The sequence below is a fragment of the Cydia pomonella genome, chromosome 9 (genome assembly GCF_033807575.1).
Source record: "Cydia pomonella isolate Wapato2018A chromosome 9, ilCydPomo1, whole genome shotgun sequence".
Classification (NCBI taxonomy): Eukaryota; Metazoa; Arthropoda; class Insecta; order Lepidoptera; family Tortricidae; genus Cydia; species Cydia pomonella.
The window spans coordinates 5,639,558-5,661,840 of NC_084711.1; the positions used below are offsets into that span (position 1 = coordinate 5,639,558).

At 34.1% G+C, this 22,283-nt stretch overlaps 1 protein-coding gene across 1 annotated transcript; it reads right to left on the reverse strand.

The window, feature by feature from the left end:
* Window positions 1-2,402: 2,402 nt before the first annotated feature.
* On the reverse strand, window positions 2,403-22,059 carry LOC133521201 (uncharacterized). Its single transcript, XM_061856037.1, has 21 exons — window positions 21,963-22,059; window positions 21,318-21,420; window positions 20,149-20,236; window positions 18,375-18,483; window positions 18,029-18,146; window positions 16,844-16,959; window positions 16,368-16,491; window positions 15,349-15,473; window positions 14,223-14,331; window positions 12,069-12,165; window positions 10,821-10,953; window positions 9,879-10,008; window positions 9,413-9,528; window positions 8,672-8,789; window positions 8,481-8,561; window positions 7,944-8,173; window positions 6,898-7,024; window positions 6,435-6,540; window positions 4,715-4,804; window positions 3,844-3,938; window positions 2,403-2,859 (listed from the first exon to the last, which is right to left on the reverse strand). Exons 1-21 carry the CDS (start codon window positions 22,018-22,020, stop codon window positions 2,670-2,672), a joined length of 2,463 nt encoding a protein of 820 aa, XP_061712021.1. The 5' UTR covers window positions 22,021-22,059; the 3' UTR covers window positions 2,403-2,669.
* Window positions 22,060-22,283: the final 224 nt, after the last annotated feature.

Consider the following 22,283-nt stretch of genomic DNA (forward strand, 5'->3'; position numbering starts at 1 on the left):
TCATTTGGTTCTTCGGTTGCTTTGCTCCTTTTGGTCGCTTCGCTCTTCGGTCGCTTCGTACTTCGGTCGCTACGCTCTTCGGTCACTTCGCTCTTCGGTCTACAGTCGGTCATTATACATATCTCAAAATATCATTTTCGTCAAATATATATAACGTTGCTCTACTATAACAGTGTTGATGCCAATGTAATGATTGAAGACTTTAATAGTATTGGAAGTAACTTTACGCATGTAAATATAAGGGACTAAAGAGCAAAAATATTTAAGGTTGAGCTAAAGTTTACAGGACTTGTAAAAATAATGAAATATAAAGGAGGTTCTTGTTACGCTGAGGTAATTTAATAGGTGTTAATGCGGCCTAAAATACCTTAAACAAAATGTACGCAATGTCATTGCCCTTACAGACAAAGAAATGCTGTATGTAAACAACATATAGGAAAAAATATATCTGTAAACCCTTTAACCCAAATTTATGATTCGTACTCATATCACGCTGTTATATACTCCTAATAACTTCAAACGTCAGCTTTGATATGCTGTCAAGAATATACCATATCAACGAGCCTAATGTAATAAATCCGGTACAATTTACTTACGGATTCTCAGCTCCAAACTTCAGGGGAACATCGCCGCATCAAACAAGAGGTGAACCGCCGTTGATGCACTATCCCGCGACGCGAAATAAGTGCTGTAAATTGTGCAACCATGCAACTAGAGTTATGCTGCCACGTGTTGCAGTCGCTTGCGCTAAGTAGCTAGATTAATAATCGCAATAAAGGGTTGAAATCCTTTAACAATAACATTATTATTGTCTGAAATGTAAATGCTCGGGTTGTCATATTGTCTTGCTGTAAAAGAAAGCTTAAATAGTTTTCATTTTTCGTCGCAATGCACACTGTACAGTTTTATTGTAGGTAACGTTAAAAAATGTTACTCCTTAAAATGAAGTACAAGTTACAAGTCATGCCAGATATTTTGTTCACAAATATATCATAACTCAACACATAATCTACCTAAGTTCCTTGCCACTTGTTAGCGTAGTAGCCATCATCGTTCAGATACGCATAAGCAGATGAGATTAGCTATTTAGTTATAAATAATATCATATTACTATTTCTTGATATGTGGTAATAACTAAAATTAGTCCATCTATATTTTCAAAGTGATAAGTTTCAAATACTTAATACCTACAGGATACTCTACTAGTAATTGTCCAGACTTAGTTTTAAAGTACTTACATATAGCCTTGATATTTATGGTAGCTTTACAATGAAGAAAATTCTCCTTTATCTACCTCACTCAAAGGCTATTTACCGAGGAAAGTATTGATTGCTGTATTCAAAATTAACTTTAAAGTGTCGTAACATAAAATTAGATTATATTTTAGGGTCAGTAACGCGCATGTAATATACCTCTGCAGTAGCGGGCATTCATAGGCTACGGTGATTGTTTACCATCAGGCAGGCCGTATGCTTGTTTGTCTCCGTTGTAATTACATCCAGAGAATGGTTGGTAAATTCTAAATTATACAAAATGGTTTGTTTATATGGTTACAGACAGAAAATGCCCATCTAAAACTTATTTAGAGCCAACTAAAGCTTGAAAACACATTTACACTTAATGGCGTCCTGGCTTGTAAATGACATAAAAATAGTTGTACCTTGTGAATATTAAGATATATATACAACTTCATCAATATACTACAGTGAAATCAAAGAAAGTTTTATACTTTTTTAATATTAACGAAATGAAATACCAAGAGCAATTTCACTCCTTAATTTTATTATGCTATACATACACTTTACATTTATACTATGTGGATACATAAATGATTATTTAAATTGGATATAAATTAATAACTTCTAGGTGGTACGTTGTTCTCTTTAGTCAAAATCAATAATATCAGTATGTTCGTAACATACTGATTTGATATTGATATTTTATTTTATTTTCGCATTCAGGATTTGAATTTAAATACAAAGCTCTGAACATCTGCTAGTAAATTATATTTGTTGTCTTGGATTTGGATACGAAGTATAATTAATAATCAAACGAACTTACCAGTGAAGTTTGATTACAATTATGCGAGTATCCAAATCCAAGACAACAAAGACCCGCCCCCCATCCCCAAAAATGAAAATAAAATAGTCTCTGTTAATAACACAAAAATAACTCTGAAATAATGAGTACTGGAGGAGCGATGTCGAAGCAGGAACGCAGCGTAGCGAGTGAGAGGGACAGCGCGAACTTGTTTTTTAAATACTATAATCTCTAAAATGTGTGACTTGGACTGCACGATAACGTGTACTGCTGCTAGTAAATTATATTTGTTGTCTTGGATTTGGATACTCGCATAATTGTAATCAAACTTCACTGGTAAGTTCGTTTGATTATTAATTATACGCATCGTAAAAATTGCCATGTCAGATAAAGTCAGTCCATGCAATACATTAATATGACCATTAGCCGAGGTTTTCGACCGAGGGGTAAGCTCTTAATGATGAAATCCTCCAAGTCAAAAACAAACTGAGATATGTAATAGCAAACTTATAATAAAACGTAACCCAAAATTAAAACTACCTGCAAAACTAAAACTTATGCCTAAAATGTTTAAAAGTATCTATAGTTTGATTCAATATTTACTGCTAAATAGTGGGGTTTATTTGAGTTTACTCAACAACGACATATGTAGGTTCTGTCATAACGCCACAGTTATTGTCTCGTGTTGAAATGTGCACATATCCGTCGATGCCCCAATATGGTCCGTACGAGTTCCTGATGATCCAGTAGGATTCACCGTCTTTTTCTCCGTAACCAACCAAGGTCACCTCGTGGTTCATATCGTCGGTTGAGGATTTGCTGCAATAAAATGGACTAATTTATTATTATTAATTTAAAACCTATGAACCTATTCAATTTAGTTCAGTTCCTTCAATTATATTTGATCGCAATCACTTCAGGCAATGGTCTTTGTTACATATACCGGGTGTGGCTTGTAAGTTGTAACAAAAAAATAAACTGTAGGGGGTACTCCTCAAACTGACTTTCAAAAACAACTTTTATTTTGATTTTTAGAACACTTTTAAGTTTATTCTAGGACGCAATGTATTGCGAGTTTTGTTACGTTTAAAGCGACATCAATTACACTAATGACAGCGTACATTGAAGTCTGAAGAATTCATAATTTTCAAAAATCGCTGAGCAAATGTTGGTGAGAAGTACAGCCTACAGTCACAAAGTAAATAGCGACGCGGCGGCGCGCGCCGGAGCAGAGAGTCCGCTCAGTACAAAGTGCCATTTTCGCCGCACGCACACAGACGTGACATTTACGCACACAGACGTTACATTTACAGGCGTTCTCGGGCACTCTCGGGCAGAGCTTATAGTCGGGCTGTGCGCGCGTTGCTCACTTGTCGTCCAGGCCGCTACGTAGGTAACTACTGTCATGTACGTCAAAATGCAGTCTCTAAGGAATGTAAACATGATAAGATGTATGTATAAACGAATCGATGTATGTATGTCTGTAAACTTATATTACCTACTCCTTTTTAAAATTCGAAATTAATACAGAAGCAACCCTAGTGAGTCGGGCAAGTTTAGGTATGTATTTTCAAGAACGGCGAGAACGGACCTTCTGTTTATTTTTTATTTTGTGCTACAGTTAAATTTATTGCTCGTATTACAAGCCACACCCGGTATAAGTATATTTCATAGTTAATTTAGATTATTTTACTATGATGATCAGAGTGAAATGGTGGCTAACGTTTCATTATGTAAGCAACGTATAGCCATAATTAATATTTAGTACTCATAATCTATTAGATTTAATTCGTTAGATGTTACCATTTAGTGTCGTATAGAATTCCTCCGTCGTAATATAGGAAAGCATCTTCAGCGTCAATAGAAACCGATAAAGGCCCGTGATTTATAAGTGCAATCTGTAAAAAAAGCAAGTAAATGATAGATTTGATTAACATAAAAAGGTACTTTGAAGCGGAAATCGTAAGTTCAGTATGAAAAGTTGCCTTTTGGTGAAATTGAATCCCTAGAAAGCAAAAGGGTAAAATAATTTGATGGGACTTCGAGGGGAACCAAATTGAATCGTGGATTATGTTTATTTATCTTCAATAAAATATTATTTTTAATACTCTGTTTAAAATAACGATATTATTTTATCAAAAATTAAAATTATTTGAGATGCAATACATTTAGGGTACTAGACAATGTGAAAATTAGTTAACCCCTTTTCCATTCAACCAACATGAAAAATAGAAAATATTAAAATAATAATTAAACCAAAATAATAAATAAACTTTCAAAATGAGCCAGTGTCTAAAAATACAAGTAATAGTTATTTTTTTTACAATGGGGCAAATTTGTTGATACCCGAGCAAGCAGAACAATCCAAAATTGAACCACGAGCGTAGCGAGCGGTTCGGAAAGTGGAATCTTGAGCACTGCGAGGGTTTCAAGGCGCGAGGGTTATTCAAATTTTGCCACTGTGTGAAACACAATTTTTTTCACCACACCAACGTAAGGAAAATACAACTGTAAGATTCAAAATGTGCATTTGATTACTTTGCCACACATGTGCATAAAATGCAACTTTCCCATCGGTTTTTGAACAATTAGGAGAACCTTTACCAGCTGGTGTGGTGAAAAAATAAATTTTCCGTCGCGTTACAAAAAATAATTCATCTTAGTTTTCCTTTACCTTCAGAGCTTCTTCGCTCAATGGAGTCACATCAGTCCAACCACGAATTTTGTAAGTGGTCGTCATGTTCTTGATGTTGCAATACCCGTCCTGTAACACATTTCAGATAAACAGTATACTTGTATGGTGAAATTTAATCGGTGATCAGGAACCAATACTTCAGTCATCCATGGCGATCTCACATTTATGTAGCACTATCACAACTATGTATGTTATTTAATAACATACCCAGTTTTAAGTTGAAATTAAAATTAACTGAAATTTATTGTCACTACCAATGGTTACCAGCCATAAAAAAAAACTAAAGACGCGACTACGCGATTATCGCAATTACGCGCGAATTGTACTCGCGCGAACACGCGATCAAACATTGATCGAATAGGTGTCTTAATTGGTCGCGCGATTGTCAATTAGGACACCTATTTGAGTTCAATTATTGAAGTTCAATATCTTTGATCGCACGTTCGCGCAAGTAAAATTCGCGCGAATTTGCGATAATTGCGTAGTCGCGTTGTATTAGGACGACGCCTTATGAGCAATACGCTGTCAATTTGTCATTGTCAAATTGTTATATTCCCTGCCATAGCGATGACACTTGACATACACCTACTTCCTGTCAATAAAAATAGTGTTCTTGTATCCAGTGGTTAATAATTTTAACGATAAAATTAAGTAACTGTAACTAATTTGATGTTGAAATAAATTGCATGACATCTCGCAAATAACAATTAAATTTCATTTAAGTACGCAAAACGCATACCTTCACATCAAATCGTATCGGGTTTCACACTGATAGTTTTAAATAAATCGCAAATAAATGCTGTATGGTCGGCTTTTTATCATTTTTTACCATGCCTGTCACGTTCTAACAAGTATGTAAGTGCGAAAGTGATAGGCATAGTGACAGGTGATAAAAATCGAACCATGCTCCTACCGCTGGTAACGATAAAGATTTGAACTTGTCTGTCTGTTACCACTTCAGTAGGGCTAAGATAGTCCGCTTTTAATCATGTCACCATACATGTTACGTTCTAACAAGTATGTAAGCGCAAAGTGACGGGCGCATAGTGACAAGTGATAAACATGAAACCATGACGCTAACGCTGTAGGGCTAAGATGGTCGGTTTCTTATCATTTGTCATCATGCTTGTCACATTCTAACAAGTATGTTAGGGCGAAAATGACGCAAGGCATGACAAGTGATAAAAATACGACCTTGATCATGATACCGCCATATGCTAAAGAAATATAGATGAAACTCGATATGAAGATAGTTTGAGACAATTGAGACCCAGGAAGGTCATTGGATAGTTTTCATAACATAAAACATCACTCTATAGCGGTGGTGGCCGAGTGGATATGACGTCCGACTTTCAATCCGGAGGTCGCGGGTTCAAATCCTGGCTCGTACCAATGAGTTTTTTGGAACTTATGTACGAAATATCATTTGATATTTACCACTAGCTTTTCGGTGAAGGAAAACATCGTGAGGAAACCTGCATACATCTGCGAAGAAATTCAAAGGTGTATGTGAAGTCCCCAATCCTCATTGGGCTAGCGTGGGGACTATAGCCCGAGCCCTCTCGCACATGAGAGGAGGCCTATGCCCAGCAGTGGGACCTATATAGGCTGAATTATTATTATTATTTAAAACATCACTCTACGTAGACGAAGTCACAAGCAGAAACTATTTGATATATAAAAACTTGCTTATATTAACCTGTTTGCTATATGGTCCATATTCCGCTACTGTAGGCAATCCATGCTTCATTATCCATTTATAGGCAGAAATATCATTTCCACCATCACAGCCAGAATTTCCCATTCTAAATTTAAAAAAAGATTATTTAATTGTATTTACTTCCTCTATCTAGTTTTTGGATTTTTAGATCACCGAAAATGGTAGTATTAATAGTAAAACATTATATTGTACAAAAAAGAAACATAAAACAGGAAAAAATCACACATCATTAGTAGAAAGGCAAACTTATCCCTTTCAAGGATCTCGTCCAGTTAATATTTGTGCAATTGAGGGAGAATTGGAGAATGGTTTTTGGGGATTTTCCGTAACTTTTTTCAACGGAATTAACAGACTTAAGAAATAATGTACTACAGTCAGCGATATAAATTCCATTAAGTATCTTATTTTTTATTAGTTATTATACGTAAATAAATATATTTACCCCCAAGAACAATCCAGAAGAGCCTGATTACTTAGCGATATCAGCATACCACCTTTGCTTCTTGCTAAGGCTCCTTCGACAGCAGCAGTCGTGCCAAAAGCCCAACATGAGCCGCAACTATCTTGATCTAGGTATCAATTTTATTTATATTAGTATTCGCAATCGTAATCCCAAAATCGAAATCTGGATTTTATGGGTCACCCGTAGCCGAAATTAACGATTAACCACCTTTTAAAAATATCCATGCAATACAAAAGAAGTCCGTACAGATCTGAAGTAGTGCATAATTATTTTCCATTGTATTTTCACGGAAACGTACGAACGTATCTTGCTATTTCAGTCAGTCTCGGTACGGTACAAAAAGTAATGAGGTTGATTGAAAAGGCATGGCAAATACAAACGTTTCTGAGAAAATACGATGAAATACAATTATGCACTACATACTACATCTGAATCCACTGGGAAATTTTAAACAAGACCTAAATGGCACACAATAAGATATAATGAAAGAATCCAAAATCACACCGTAATTGACTTATCCATTCCATGATTTATTTAATCAGACATTCACACGGACTAATCAATTTTTATAACAAACACCTCAAGATGCTACTACTATTGATTAAATTGCTTATTTTTTATCGAGAAATTTCAAAACTCAACACATGAAGGTCATGATATCAAACTTTTTCGCGATGCTCAATAGTTTTAATGATTCTCGCTAGGAGAAAAATACAAACATGGCCAGTATTTTATCGATTTTCGAGATACGTTATAAAATAGGTTTAAGTAGATATAAATAGAAATTAAATATAATGTCAACAAATATGATAGATTTGATTAGCATTTGACATAGAACCTAAAAAGTCATTGAAATATAAATAATTAATTTATATTTTAATTAGTAATTAATATAAATAAAAGTAGTTTCATGATAAAATCATGGTTGTCTACAAAAAGTGCGAGATTACGAAGAAATAAAAGTACATTGATCTGTTTACATTATTTGCAATTTTTTCATTGAACCTCTTTTTTTAGCAACTTACCTAGAACCGGACCAACGACTCCTTCAAGCCTTAAATCGTAGTACGATGGCAACGTTTCCGATATTTTCTTAATTTCTTCATGTGAATATGGAAATCGTATGTTGCCAACTGATCTTGGTTTATCTCTGCGTAATCCTTTGTATCGTTTCAGTTCCTTTTTTGTACGATCAGACATTTTGTTTAAAGCTAACGTGTAGCTCAGATTTTTGCGGTTTGTCTCCGTAATTAATCTAGAAATTTCAAGATAAGAACTCTTAGCTGCATAAGAGTTTGCGAGTAGATTAGACAATGGAAATTAGTTTTACACTAAAGTACTAAAGTAACGATTAAACTTTCGAGTTGCGACTTGCGACATATTTAAAATAGAACGTATATAAAAAATCTTGACAATTTTGGTAAAAAATATTTGTGTTGTTCCTAACCTGTTTGGTAAAGGGTTAATAGATTTTATTTTTACATGTTATAGATATCGAAGACATTGGTATCCAACAAATTGATATGTTGTAATATAACTTGAACTAAAAATGATTGTCTAACCTCCATTTTTCATGAAATATACTTTTCCTCATCTCATGTTCTACCAAGTGGGCGTACTGTTTGTTAAATTTCTGCTTATATCTGCAATAATATAGCATGTACTTGTTATTACTGTTATTAATTTTTTTTTTCAACAGTTTCCATACACAAACTTGTAATAAATAATTTATACACATAATCATACTACTTACTCTGCAAATGCTTCGTCTAATTCTTTTTTTTCTTGTGCAGTCATTGATTCAAGATTATTAGAAGTTGGCACCTTTTTTTGGTCATCATCATCGTCATAACCAATTTTAATGCAAGTATCTGAAAATACGTAAGCCATTAATATCATTTTTGTTTATTGTTTTATTTTTTTATTTATAACTCACAGACCACATACTGCACTAGATGCAATAATTGCATATAATTACATCGCATGATTTTTAATATCAGTGTCAGAAGCACTGAGACAATGTAATTTTTCCATTCCACGCCGTTCTGATATAATAGAAGATAGGTACCTAATTGTGTTGCCTAATTTCTCGTACCAATTCAATAAAAGTGAAGAAAAGTATTCTAGTATTACTAAATTGCTCTTCTGATTTAATAGGCCAAAAAATCGATACGCTCGGTTTCATGCATTGTTACCAATTTTTTCCTCGAATTTTCTTACAGTACCCCTAGTGTAAATAAATTCGATTTCGAAACGTGACATACGCGTTTGCGTTTAGTCTCATTTTGTATTGGATTTCGAAAGAGCGCGCCAAGCGGGACGTTTTGGAAACTCAAAATCCTATACAAAATGAGACTTAACGCAAACGCGTTCGTCACGTTATGATGTCGATCAAAGTTACACTAGGGGTACTGTACCCCTCACGTCACGTCACGTCACGTTTGGAAATCGAATTTATTTACACTAGGGGTACTGATTATGATTATATACTTACACTTTTCGAAAAGGTTGAATACTTTTATATTAACTTTGGGTGAAAAGTTGAAATAATCGATGATTTGATGGTCCTTGAGATATCCATGACGAGAGTCGCTCGTACGTGTTTCGTACCTAAAAAAATACCTTTATTAAATAAAGTTTAGATTTTTATATACTAGGCCAATATCCTTTACCTACTGATAATTTATTGTTTGATCTTATATATGTGCAATACGAATAAAACATGCAAAACTACGCTCAGAGGGCAATGCAATCGTTAAAAAACTTTATTTTTTAAGGAGTACTTTAATAACTCTCAGCTCACAATAAAATCTGCAGTCAGCAAAGAAGAATAGCGGCGTGTTGTGAAACGTATAACCAATCATTGAAATACTGATCAAGACCACTGTATGGTAAAGAAGAAGAAGAAAATGGCAAATCTTCGGTTTTCGACAGAAGATAAAGTAAGTAATGTGATTTACCTGACTGGGACCCAAGATTTAGCGGAATGGTTATAGTAAGCCCACAATTCTTCATTTGTCACTTCCTTATCATTTTGGTCATAACTTCCAGTGAACTTCACACATTCTACGCCTTTTATGTTTTCTTTTCCTTTTAACAATAATATCAACTTAACTATACTAATAGCTGTGGTAAAGGTAAAACTGATCAAGTATCTAAACTCATATTCAGAATTAGTAGAAGGAGTAATAAGATTTTGGCAAAATAAAAACATTTTTGGTACAAGCTTTTATCGCTGACTGTACTTTTCTTTCCACATGCAACTAAAACTTATAGAGGCAATTCTAACAATCGCAAACACAATTAGTTTGCGTTGTTTTATCACATAGTTCCTATGGCCACATCCTGTCTCCATCATCAGATGTGGTCCACGTCATTATAATATTGCATTGTCATCCGATTTACATATGTATGCAAAATATTAGCTCAATCGGAAATCGGGAATTGCGTCATATAATCATATTTAGCTTCCAAGATTTGACACTAATAAAATAACATACATGTATACGAACAGGGCAAATTAAATAAAAGCTTGTGAAAACTTGTATAAAGAACGCAGTTTTCCTAAACATTTTTTGATACAGTAGGGCTAAGATGGTCGGCTCTTTATCATTTGTCACCATGCCTGTCACGTTCTAACAAGTATGTAAGCGCGAAAGTGACGGGCATTGTGACAAGTGATAAAAATGGAACCATGATGCCACCGTAGGTATCGAAAACTCGTATGTAAAAATATGATTGAGATAGCAGATAGTATTCAAATAATAAAAAATTATATTGGATCCATTTGCATTCAAATTGCACCAGCGTCACTACTTCACTATTGCGTTAAAGCAATGCAGTCGGCCGTAATTCTTCACCGCAATATTTATTTACTTGAGAAAATGATTGAGTGATCTTACCAACTTCTTCTAAGTTACCGGTTGTTGGGAGAAAATATATAGGTTCTTCTAGTTCATCTGGATCAGTATCTGAATCCTTAACCTGATAACAAACCTTTTCATTTGTTTGTTCTTCAGTAGTTTCAGGGTGAATCTGTGGAATGATAACTACTCGTTAAATTTCAGAGCCATTTACATAATTTACTTTGACATAGTTAAATAAGCAAACAAATCGTTAAAGCAAGCAAACCGCAATGCTTATGATACTTGTATACGAATTACGAAATTATATTTTTATACACTGATTTAAACTTTCACAATTTTTACACATTATTAACTAACACAAACGTCCGAAGATACGTCCTCGAAACGTCGGAGGTAAATTTAAAACTTAATACTCGATTAAGTCCCGTTTGTGTTAGTTAATAATATATTATTATAATTGTAATATGTGTAAGTTGAAGTTGACCTTGCATTTTATCTCGACTCATACCCCATAAACGTCAAACGTATTAGTTTGATGGAAAGGGACAAACGATTATTAGCGGCTTGTCAACTTTAGTAGATGTTTATGGTTTTTTATTTTACCAAGATTATATATACCAAGTTTTTTTTCTCTAAATAATAAAAAAAATGCTTTTAGTGATGTTCCATTACTTTTAAAAAAATGGATTTCGCTCCACCCTAGTGTTCACATCAATTTGACCACCTTGTCACTGAAACATTCAAATACTCCTACAAATATTTTTTCATTTCTCGTGCTCTGAAAGTGGGTCGTTGTTGTTTTAAAAAGTTTGCAGGAAATGATACGTTTCTGCTTTAGAGCACGGTACTTTCTAAGTACTTTTTTCTCTTTTGTTATCTTATCTTATCGTAAAATAAGCAATTGAAATTGAGGTTTAAAATGAATTTGTTGTACAGTTTCCATTCTGATAATTAACTTCCCATTCCATAAATAACGATAATTTTACCCAATGAATTAATTGAAAGAAATACTAGTGACATTTTTATTTTAAAGCACGTCTATTTTACTTTTCTCGTATTATAAATGTAAAGTAGAATATTTAACACGGGTGAAAGGCACCATTTAAGTCTCGGATTATCGATTAACTACCTCGACAGAAATGAGTGTCTTTCATCCCTTGGTAACAATCTACTATTTAGTGCACAAGAAAACAATAGAGATATTACGTTATTATTAATTAATAACGATATCATCCAAATGCGGTTTAGGTAGCCTTTGTGTTTTGAAACAATTAATTTTGTTACCTCAAAATCGACTTTGTAACCCTCCTTGATTATTGGTACTCTTATTTGTGTGACGGCTCCATTGTTGGCATCCAGTCTAGAGAGAATAGTAAACCGCCTGTATAAAAAAAAATTGTTATGACAAAAGGTCAAAGGGAGCCCGATTCGAAATTGACAACTTGTTAAAGTCTTTAACTAGTTTTGATACGACCATCCACCACGAGTCACTGAAAGTGTCACTAAAATATATACGCTAACGTCTACGTAATTTACTTTCTATGCATCTCGCTCATACTGACATATTAGTGCGAGCGAGATGTATAGAAATAAAATTATAAATAAAATAATAATAAATAAATATTATAGGACATTATTACACAAATTGACTAAGTCCCACAGTAAGCTCAATAAGGATTGTGTTGTAGGTACTTAGACAACGACATATATATTATATAAATACTTAAATACATAGGAAGCACCTATGGCTCAGGAACAAATATCCGTTCTCATCACACCAATAAATGCCCTTACCAGGATTTGAACCCGGAACCATCGGCTTCATAGGCAGGGTCACTACCTACTAGGCCAAGTAAGCCACTGGGAAAGTAAGTTACGTAGACGTTAGCGTATATGTCAGTGTTGACGCTGTAAGTGACTCGTGGTAAGGGTAATTGACAATCGTCTTGGGGATTTCCGCACATCTTACGACTTTCACTTCATTTTGTATGCACCAATCAGCATAAACGTTCTGTAAGGTCGTATTTATATAAGATAAATTCCGTAACAATTTGTTGATTTTGAATCGGCCTCTACGTCACCGACGTGATAGCATAAAATAAATGTGTTTAGGGTTTAGCTCACAATCAGTAAAAATTATGAATAGTATTATTAGAAAGCTCAAATTTAGTATTTCCTATTATCTAATTATAGGCAAAACAGTTTCCTGTGTCGCGCAGCTCGTAATTTGTCGAAGGATCTAGATATTGACGTTTTTAATTGCTCAATCCCTAGTGTAAGGCGGAATCTAGTCAATCAGTGCTTGTAATTTCATAAATTATAAGTGTTCTTGCTTATTGCTCATAGGTATCTATTTTTTTTTGTCTCTCTTTTTTTTCTAATTGTAACTTTGATATATTTCATATTGTAATATCTTGTGTCACATGTGCTTTTGTATCTAGTGTGTACTTAGTAATTATATAAAGTTTCTATTTGCGAGTTTCTGTAATTGGCTCTGTATTACTATCTAAAAAGTTTATTGTATTTTTTTATAGCTGTTAGAATTCCTTGTATAAATAAAAAATAAAAAAAACACGCAGACAAACATTTTATGTAAAAGCAGGTTGTGTATACGTAACGTAAAGGTGAACGAATTTAATTTTGTACTAAGGAGACATTTGCAAGCGATATTACAACTTTTTTAAATTAAAGGAAATACCTATGAACAAATTAAATACTATAAGCAAGATTCGAACTCATGAACTTTCAAAACGACACGTCGTTTTTCCTCTAAAAGCATTTCCGCTACATACCGGGAATACCATCTTAGCAGCTACGACGTAGCGCTACGACCGTAGCTCAGCGGTGAATGCGCTAACTGATCTACAGAAGCTAGCCAGCTTAGACCCGCATAAATATAGTCTTGTAAATTCACAGAAAATTTCAATATGTAGATATTTTCCATGAAACACTAATTAACTTCAAACGATTATCTTTAGAATGTATTCAACAGTCATAATATTGTTATAAAATTATTGAAAGTTTTCTGGCACTGTTTATTAACACACCGTTTATGTTATTAACGATTCATATCGTTAACTCGTATACTTTAATATTTCGATGGTTCACATATTTTTATTAAGGAAACTGTAAGTCTACAATATTAGTAACTACTATTGTGTTTAATATATCAATACGAGACTGTTTGTTTCTAAATAAATAGAAATCAATTCAAACTTATATTGCTAAATCGATAGAAAATGAGCATTTTGCTGGTGCGAGCGAGATGCCCGGGTGACTGACATAACTTAGATATCCTTTTGATGGCACAATATAAGTTTGAGTTGGACTCACAAAGCAGACGATCAGAAATCACAAAATGATTTGAACCTGGAAATCGGGCATGCATCAGTTGTGCCAGCTGTCAGCTTTACATTGAATGAAATTAAAAGATCTTACCAATATTTAAAATGTTCAGTCCAACCCGAAGTCAAGTACAGTTTAGTTGCTTCGATGCTGTATTTGGTGGGCCATTTTAGAGGCGGTAATTCGTCGTTTTTGACTGGCACTGTTTAAAAAAAATATAATAAGTATTACTAAAATGTAAATTTAAGCAGATTTGTATTTTATATTCATAAAATTAAAAGCAATATTTAGAAACGAATATACTTATACGAATATTCACTTGATAATTTATAATACAATTAAAGCCTTAGCATAAGTACTATCGTTCCTTACGAGCAGTTTTTGTACGTAACGGATGAAAAAAGTATTTCACTTCGTAATGGAATATAGGTAGACATTTTATGTTCGAAACTAATAATATATTATACAATTACGCTTAAAATTAAGCCATAAATACAAAATATGACATGAACTCTTAAAACCAAAATGCTTGCCCTAATACGATAGGTTAGAAATATATAGAATTAATTTTCGTAGTGCAATTTTCTGATCACGTTTTTGGAACAACGATACTTTTGAAAGGTTGAATATGAAAAAAATTAACATATCCAAGATTTTTCTTACCTTGTTTACCAGAGACCACGTATATCAGGCAGAACAAAATAGTTGTTTTCACAATCATATTGAATCCGGTTGTAAACAAGCCTCTCAATATCAATATTTATGTATGTAACATTCGACCGTTTTATCAAATTACTATATTTAAATTAATGGTTTTATTGATAAAAAAAATATTTGTTAACCATGGATACCAACTAATTATGCTTACATTATAAACATAATCATTAGTGAAATTATGGCAAATACTAATGAGATAAGCTTTGTAACAAAGTTCAATGTTACATTTAATGTGATAAGGTATATATATTAAGAGATGTATACACTTACTCATATATAGCTTAAAAAGATGAAGCTGGCAAGGTAAGCGATAGTAAGTAACTGTCCCTCTGCTTATTTATTTATTCGATTACAATCATGTAATAGAGTATATTAGTGTTTTATACAATCGTGAACTACTGAAAATTTTCAGTCGATACATTTATACAAGTTTTAACGACCCATAGATAAATAAACATTTATATTCATATTCATAAAACGTTTTTCAGCCATAAATCGTTACCAAGTTCTTCAATATTGGTTCGCTTCTCAATTCTCTTCAGAAAATAAGGACGGTGTACATTGCCAGTCGATCTTGATTTATGCCCGCTTGTTTCGAGGTCTTGGGGAATTTTATTCATTTTCGGCCTGCAAAACGTTGATAATATAATTTATCAGAGAGTTTGAATTAATTAATATGTTTCTTTTTTAGGTAAGTCCATACTAAGCGCCATTTGTAACATCCTTCTAACCCGGGATTAACCGGTTAACCTGGAGTTCCCATGGTTACCAGTACAATTTGACACTGGGTACTGGGCCCTTAGAAGTGTAAGTTTTGTAACCAACAGCAACAGTGACTTATACTATACTGTACTTATAGTATTAATAAAACCAATATAAACCACTGTATTAATTTAGTTATTTTGTTAATATAAATTTAGTTTAATTTTCATCGGTTGGCTAGCTCAGCCACCAAGTGGATGCCAGTATAGGGACGTGGACGGAGCAGGTCTAAGTGTAAGGCCTGAATGGACGCTCGAAGCCGAGCGTTCGGCGGGGCGTGCAGCGTGGCGTCGGGCTCACAAGTGATTTGAGCAGCGTGCACTGAGGCCGCTCCTATACGTTTGCATTTGTTTAACATGAACGCCGCACGCCCCGCCCCGCTGCACGCCCAAGGCGAGCGTCCACTCAGGCCCTACACTAAACGGAGATGGCGGGATGGCCTGGACAGCTTCCTGAACAAATGGCCGGAGGAACACCAAATCTGGAGTCGTAGAAATCAAAGTAAGGGGCCTTTGCCCAGCAGTGGGACACTCAAATAGGGTAGGATATTTATATACTGTAACCCCCTTATTCATAAACGTGTACTAGAGTTACAATGCCGCTGATCATCGTTTGTCCGTTTCCGACGTATTGGTATGATGGAATGGGACAAACAATGATCAGCGGCATCGTAACTTTAGAATACGTTTATGAATAAGGAGGTAAGTGAATAATACTGACGAAGTTAAAATCATACATGAGTATTTTAAAATTACTTACCTAGAAATTTTCTTTATAAATCCTTCATCAGTGACTTTCATATTTTTAAGCGTTTCATCTTTCGACTCTAGCATATCACTTTTGGTATTTTCACTAGTCCAAATGCCTGCGGTCGTGCATGCGTCTGAAAGTATTAATTATTGACTTTCTACAAAAATATAAGTATATTAAAATCAAGCAGGTTTTCGATATAATTTTTCACTTGTACACTACCAATCTTGTATTTGTTTGCCTTCTGCATGTCTTTCTATGTACATAATAAAATATTAAACTACTATCTAGTGAACCTATCTAATTTGTAAACGTTTAGGATGACTAAACATGTAATACATATGTCTACGTATTAACTTTAAAACTCTGTTTCCCGTTCCGCCGTTTCTTCCCATGCAGATGGACGCTCCCTCCGCTCCCATACCACAAGGAAGCGGCCCTTTACAGCAAATTTACAAAATAATTGTAGGTATTTTGAAACTTACAATTTTTATATATATTGTAAACTTCTCTATTGACGATGGTTTTGAAGTTGAAATAGTCGTAGATCACATGATCGTTAAGACTCCCATGGTTGGTGTCATTCGATCGCTTTTTGTATCTGAAATATGAGTTAAGGTTAACGCGTATACGTATATGTATATCATTGAGGTACTAGAGTCAGCATCTCTAACAAAATATTTTCGCACCTCAATGAAGTGCCGGAACTTCACTGTATTTAGTACGCCTCCGACTACTGGCGAAATGCCACGCATGTGACAAAAATTAAGAAAAATAATAAAAATGAAAAATTCCTGTGTGCGTTATGAAGATGTATTCTAATAATATCAAGAAACATAATAAAATAATATATTAACAATCCACTGCGAAAAGCTCTTGTTTAAAACATATTGCTCATTTAGATTAAGAGAGAATTTTGAAACGTCACTTTAAACACTCGCGATGGTACGCCATTTTCGTTTGGCACATAGATTACATTTCGCAGATATAACACGTAGGTACTAATGATTACCTGATACCTACCTTATTGTTTGCAGAATATATACACTATAATTATATATTACTCTTTATCTCGTAATTTTTTGTGTTTTTCTCATATTTAAAGAATATATTATGTATGCTATAAGCGCGATTGGATCAAAATTGTTACGAGTACGAGAGTCAAATAGAAAGAGTTTTATGACTATTTCAATAAATTTTAATGTTGTCTGGGTCACATGTGTAAAACAATTTCAATACACTTGTTAGGAAATAAATACATTTTACCTAGATTCTTTACAGCGAGTATGTAGGCAGAAAATGAACAGTTGTCATAACAGTTTTGCCTCTGGCTAGCTACACAGCTACGCTTATTCTTTAGCTTAGTGACAGACGTCAAACGCCGAAAATGGCGGACACGGAGTGATGTATATTGTATAGAGACCGTGCGTGTTGGAGGGTCTGCCATCTTGTGGCCTGAATCGGAACCATAGACATGCACATTTACACGTCACATGTTTTCTTGTGCATAGTAGGTTCTGCCATCTTGTGGGCTACATCGGAACAATAAACCTCACATTTACGCCTCGCGCCAAAAATCTGACGGCTCCTGTGCTGCCTCCTACAATTCATGCACGCTCCCTATAAGCGTTTTAATCCTCACTAAAACGAGCAAACATGTTCACACATACCTGAGAGGAACCCAAGTTCTGGTTGTGTTGTTACTGTATGCCCATAATATATTTTTATCCCTTTTCCTGGTTTTTTCAGTGAACTTTGCACAACGTATGCCATTTATAGTTTCGTACCCTGAAATATTGAACTTATTTATTATTTTTTTATTAATGCGAGAATTATATTTGTAACAATCGAGGCGAAGTTAACGCGTGAAGTCACAGGATTGTTGACATGACTGTTGGCATTCGGATTTCAACTGCGACAGTTCGACAGTAATATCGCAACAGTAATGTAGCTGCAGTTGCCATTTGAACGTCACCCTTATAAGTAAAAGTTTAATCAGTAGGTATCTATTCTTACCAGTTGCTTCGAATTCATTAAAATATGGCAACCATTTATAAATTCTAACTGGTTTATTGCGAGTTCCTTTCTCTTTGTGACACCTAGTTTTGTTTCTGTTATACCAGATCTGGAAATAAAATAGAGTCAATCGAGTCCAAGTTTATCGTTGTTTGATAACTAGCTTGTATAAAATTTGCAATTTTTCAAGGAATCGCTCTGTTCGTAGTCGCTTTCCTCTAAAAAGCGAGAAAACGCTAGAATCGGCTACGCGTGTAGCGCTACGAAAACGTAGGCAGTGAATGCGTGAAAAGACACACAATAACGAACTTCATGCAACCTGAAACGATTATTTTCTAACTACGTTTAGTATAGCCTTAGCTAGCTTCTCTACCTCATGCTACTATCGAACTATCAAGTAACAGTGAGAGATTTTTAGCAAGGTTTGTCTTTAAAAAGTTCTAGATGCCAGACAGCCATTAAGCGATTAATTGCCTGATTTTGTAAAAATTTTCGCTAGGATCAATATTTAAAGAGATATTAACGCGGGAAAGTTAATTATAATCAATTCTAAGATCCCTTTTTTTGTTTTGCGTAAAAAATTCGTAAACGGTTTCATTTCATAAGCACCATAGGGGTTCGTTTTGTACTTTTTTGGTACGGAACCCTAAATACGATCTCTAAGAAGGCGGGTTCATATGCACGTACGTACATAATAGTACATTGGGCAACGAGTGCGGTAAGTGAAATTTTGCAAACGCGGTCTTTAGATTACTTTGCATTAAAGACTCGAGTTTGCCATATTCTTACCCCCGGAGATACACAATAGTACATTAAGATACAAGTGCGAAAAATAGGAAATTCGAAACGAGTGGCGATAAATTAAAACACGACCGAAGGGAGTGTTTTAAATCGACACGAGTTGTGAATTACCTATTCGCACATGTATCGTACAACGTTTTACAGTACATATGGCCCTTTAAATGTTCGACATAGTAACGTAATATGCTAATTTTCGCACTAGTGCGGAAAAGTAGCACCATATGTACTGTAAAATGTTTTTCATCACACTTGCGAAGAAAAGACTAAATTTTAAGCAAAATAATTCTTAAATACGGTGACATTTCAAACATTCGTCCGCCATACTCTTTGACCGGTTAGGCATCGAAGGCACATTAGGCATTCAGCCACGATTGAAAATTCTGTAAAAATATTTTAAACGGCTATTAAATAAATCAAATTAAATATTTTTTAACATAAACAATAACAATAAATTATTAACACCAGCATTTTAAAACCAAAACTCATTTATACCTACTTGTTTGGTATGAATTAGTGACACAAATTTGAAAATATATTATATGTATACGAGTATGTTATACCTGCATAAAATAAGATCTTTTTTGAGCAAGTGTGATGAAAACTAATTAAAACCTTTCCTTGTTTGTGTTGGTTAATTACGAGTACATATTTATCATAGCTTCCTGAGACCTCCGGTATTTAAATTTTTGTACATATTACAAATTCTATTTTGAACTTTTATTGCTTAACAAAGAGTTCCAAATTCAATAACAAAACAACTGCTCCCGGGTCTCAGGAAGATAGAAAAAACGAGGCAATTTCAAGCAATAAGGTGGTATTTGTACAAAGGCGCAAAAAATCAATAAGTCGGCAAGACTATAACTAAAACTATAAAAATTAAAATAATCGGCAAAGAACGAAAGTCAGCGAAATCCGATCAGATAATTCAGCAACGTGCTTATTTAGCATGACCATTTAATTTAATACAGATTACCTGGTATCTCGTTCCATAGCCATGTCCGACATAAATTCTTGAGAAGTCATCGTTTACATCAAGCCTAGTGTAGATGTCAATCGATCGCCTAAAAATTTAAGTAAAATAAAATTTACTAAAACGGTGCCCTACGTGTTTTTATGTCACTACAAGTATACGATTTAATAGTTATTTGTTTTACAAGGGAACAAATTAGTTGTTAAACCGCTCGTGCTAATATTGATACTCGAGCAAGCGAAAGATTCCAAAATTGATTGAAATTCCAATTTTTTTAGCGTTGCGAGGGTTTTAAGGTAGACTCATAGTGGGTGAGTAAGGTTGCCAGAGCTCAACGATGGGGGGGGGGGGGGTTAGGGTCGGCAACGTGCATGTAACTCCTCTGGAGCTACAGGCGTACATAGGCCGTAGCCTGCAGCGTTAGCTATAGCGTTAGACTGCTTACCACCGGCCGTATGCTTGTTTGCCACCGACGTGGTAGGTATAAAAAGAGAAACTATGAAATTCCAAAAAATTAAACCAAATCAAATTCAAAATCATTTAAAATTTAATTCTAACATAAGGAAACAACTCAAAATTTACATCTAATTGCTTTGCCCCACATGTGAATAAAATGCAACTTGCGCTAGGAGCGTAGCGAGTGGTTCTAGAATCTACGTTTAAAGGTACGCGGGTTAAACAAACTTTGCCTCGTAGTAAAACACAAACATTTTCACCACACCAACGCGAGAAAAATACTAACTATGAAATACCAAAAAAAAACAATCCAAATCAAATACAAATGAACATCATAAAAAATGTATCATTCTAAATCATCATTTAAAATTTAATTCTACTAGCTAACATAAGGAAACAACTCAAAATTTGCATTTAATTACTTTGTCCCATATGTGGCAACTTTCTCGTTAGTTTTTGAACAATCAAAAGGACCTTTAGCAGGTGGTATGGTTAAAACAATATTTATCATTAATATAAGGAAGGAAAATGTAAATATAAGGAAGGTATATCATTAATATAAGGAAGGAAAATGTAAATATAAGGAAGGTATATCATTAATATAAGGAAGGAAAATGTAAATATAAGGAAGGTATATCATTAATATAAGGAAGGAAAATGTAAAACTAAGCGCAAAAAAGTAAAACGGAAATATGATTACATCATGTGGTTCTTACCAGTATTTTATGTGTGAGGTATAACCTGTTGACACAAACCGTTTCGTTGCTTCTAGTCTGTACTCCGAAGGCCATCCAAGGGGCGGGGATTTGTTTACCTTGTCTGTAAAAAGTGTAAACGTGTTTTAACATTTTTTTTTTACCAAATTGAAACGCTTTTTAGATTTGATTGGTTTTCTTTCACGTCATGAAAAAATGCAAAGCATTTCTTTAACTTGTTAAGTTCTTGTACAGTCGCCATCAGATATATCGGAGCGGCCAAGGCGCTCACAAATATCTGAACGCGTCTCTATTGTCAAGGCCGTAGAGTGCGCGTTTAGATATTTTTGAGCACCTTGGCCTCTCCGATATATCTGATGGCGACTGTACATAAGAATAGAATAGGTTAGAATAATTTGTATTCGTAGACACAGACAAGACACATTAAATAAGGACGTTATAACTACATTCTACTAATAATAACTAATTAAATTTCAAATACAAAAATTGAAGAAAAAGTAAAAAATTCAAATTTATTTTTTTATTACGTTAGCTTAATACCCAGGCTTATTATTAAAAATTACTCAAGCGTAAAGTTTAGTAATCTAGGACTAGGCGTTGTTGATGATAATACAAAAATATGATGAATATACATAGTTGTATTACCATGTTCGCCAGACACTGTGTACGCCAGGCACAGCAAAAGGGTGATTTTCACAACCATCGTACGTTTGTGAATAAATGCACAAAAAATTTAAAACTTTTAACTCTTATAGGATCTTCTTATCAAAATAATTTATTATAATTACCAATTCTAACGTACAAGTTTAAAAAATTAATGACGCGTTATCTAAATTAAACAAATACAAATTGAACAATATCGCTTGCACTAATTAGATTATTGTTAATGTTAATTAAACATGGATATACTTACATTATTTTAGTTACAAACTTTATTGTTATGGTTAGTTTTATACAAAAAGACCA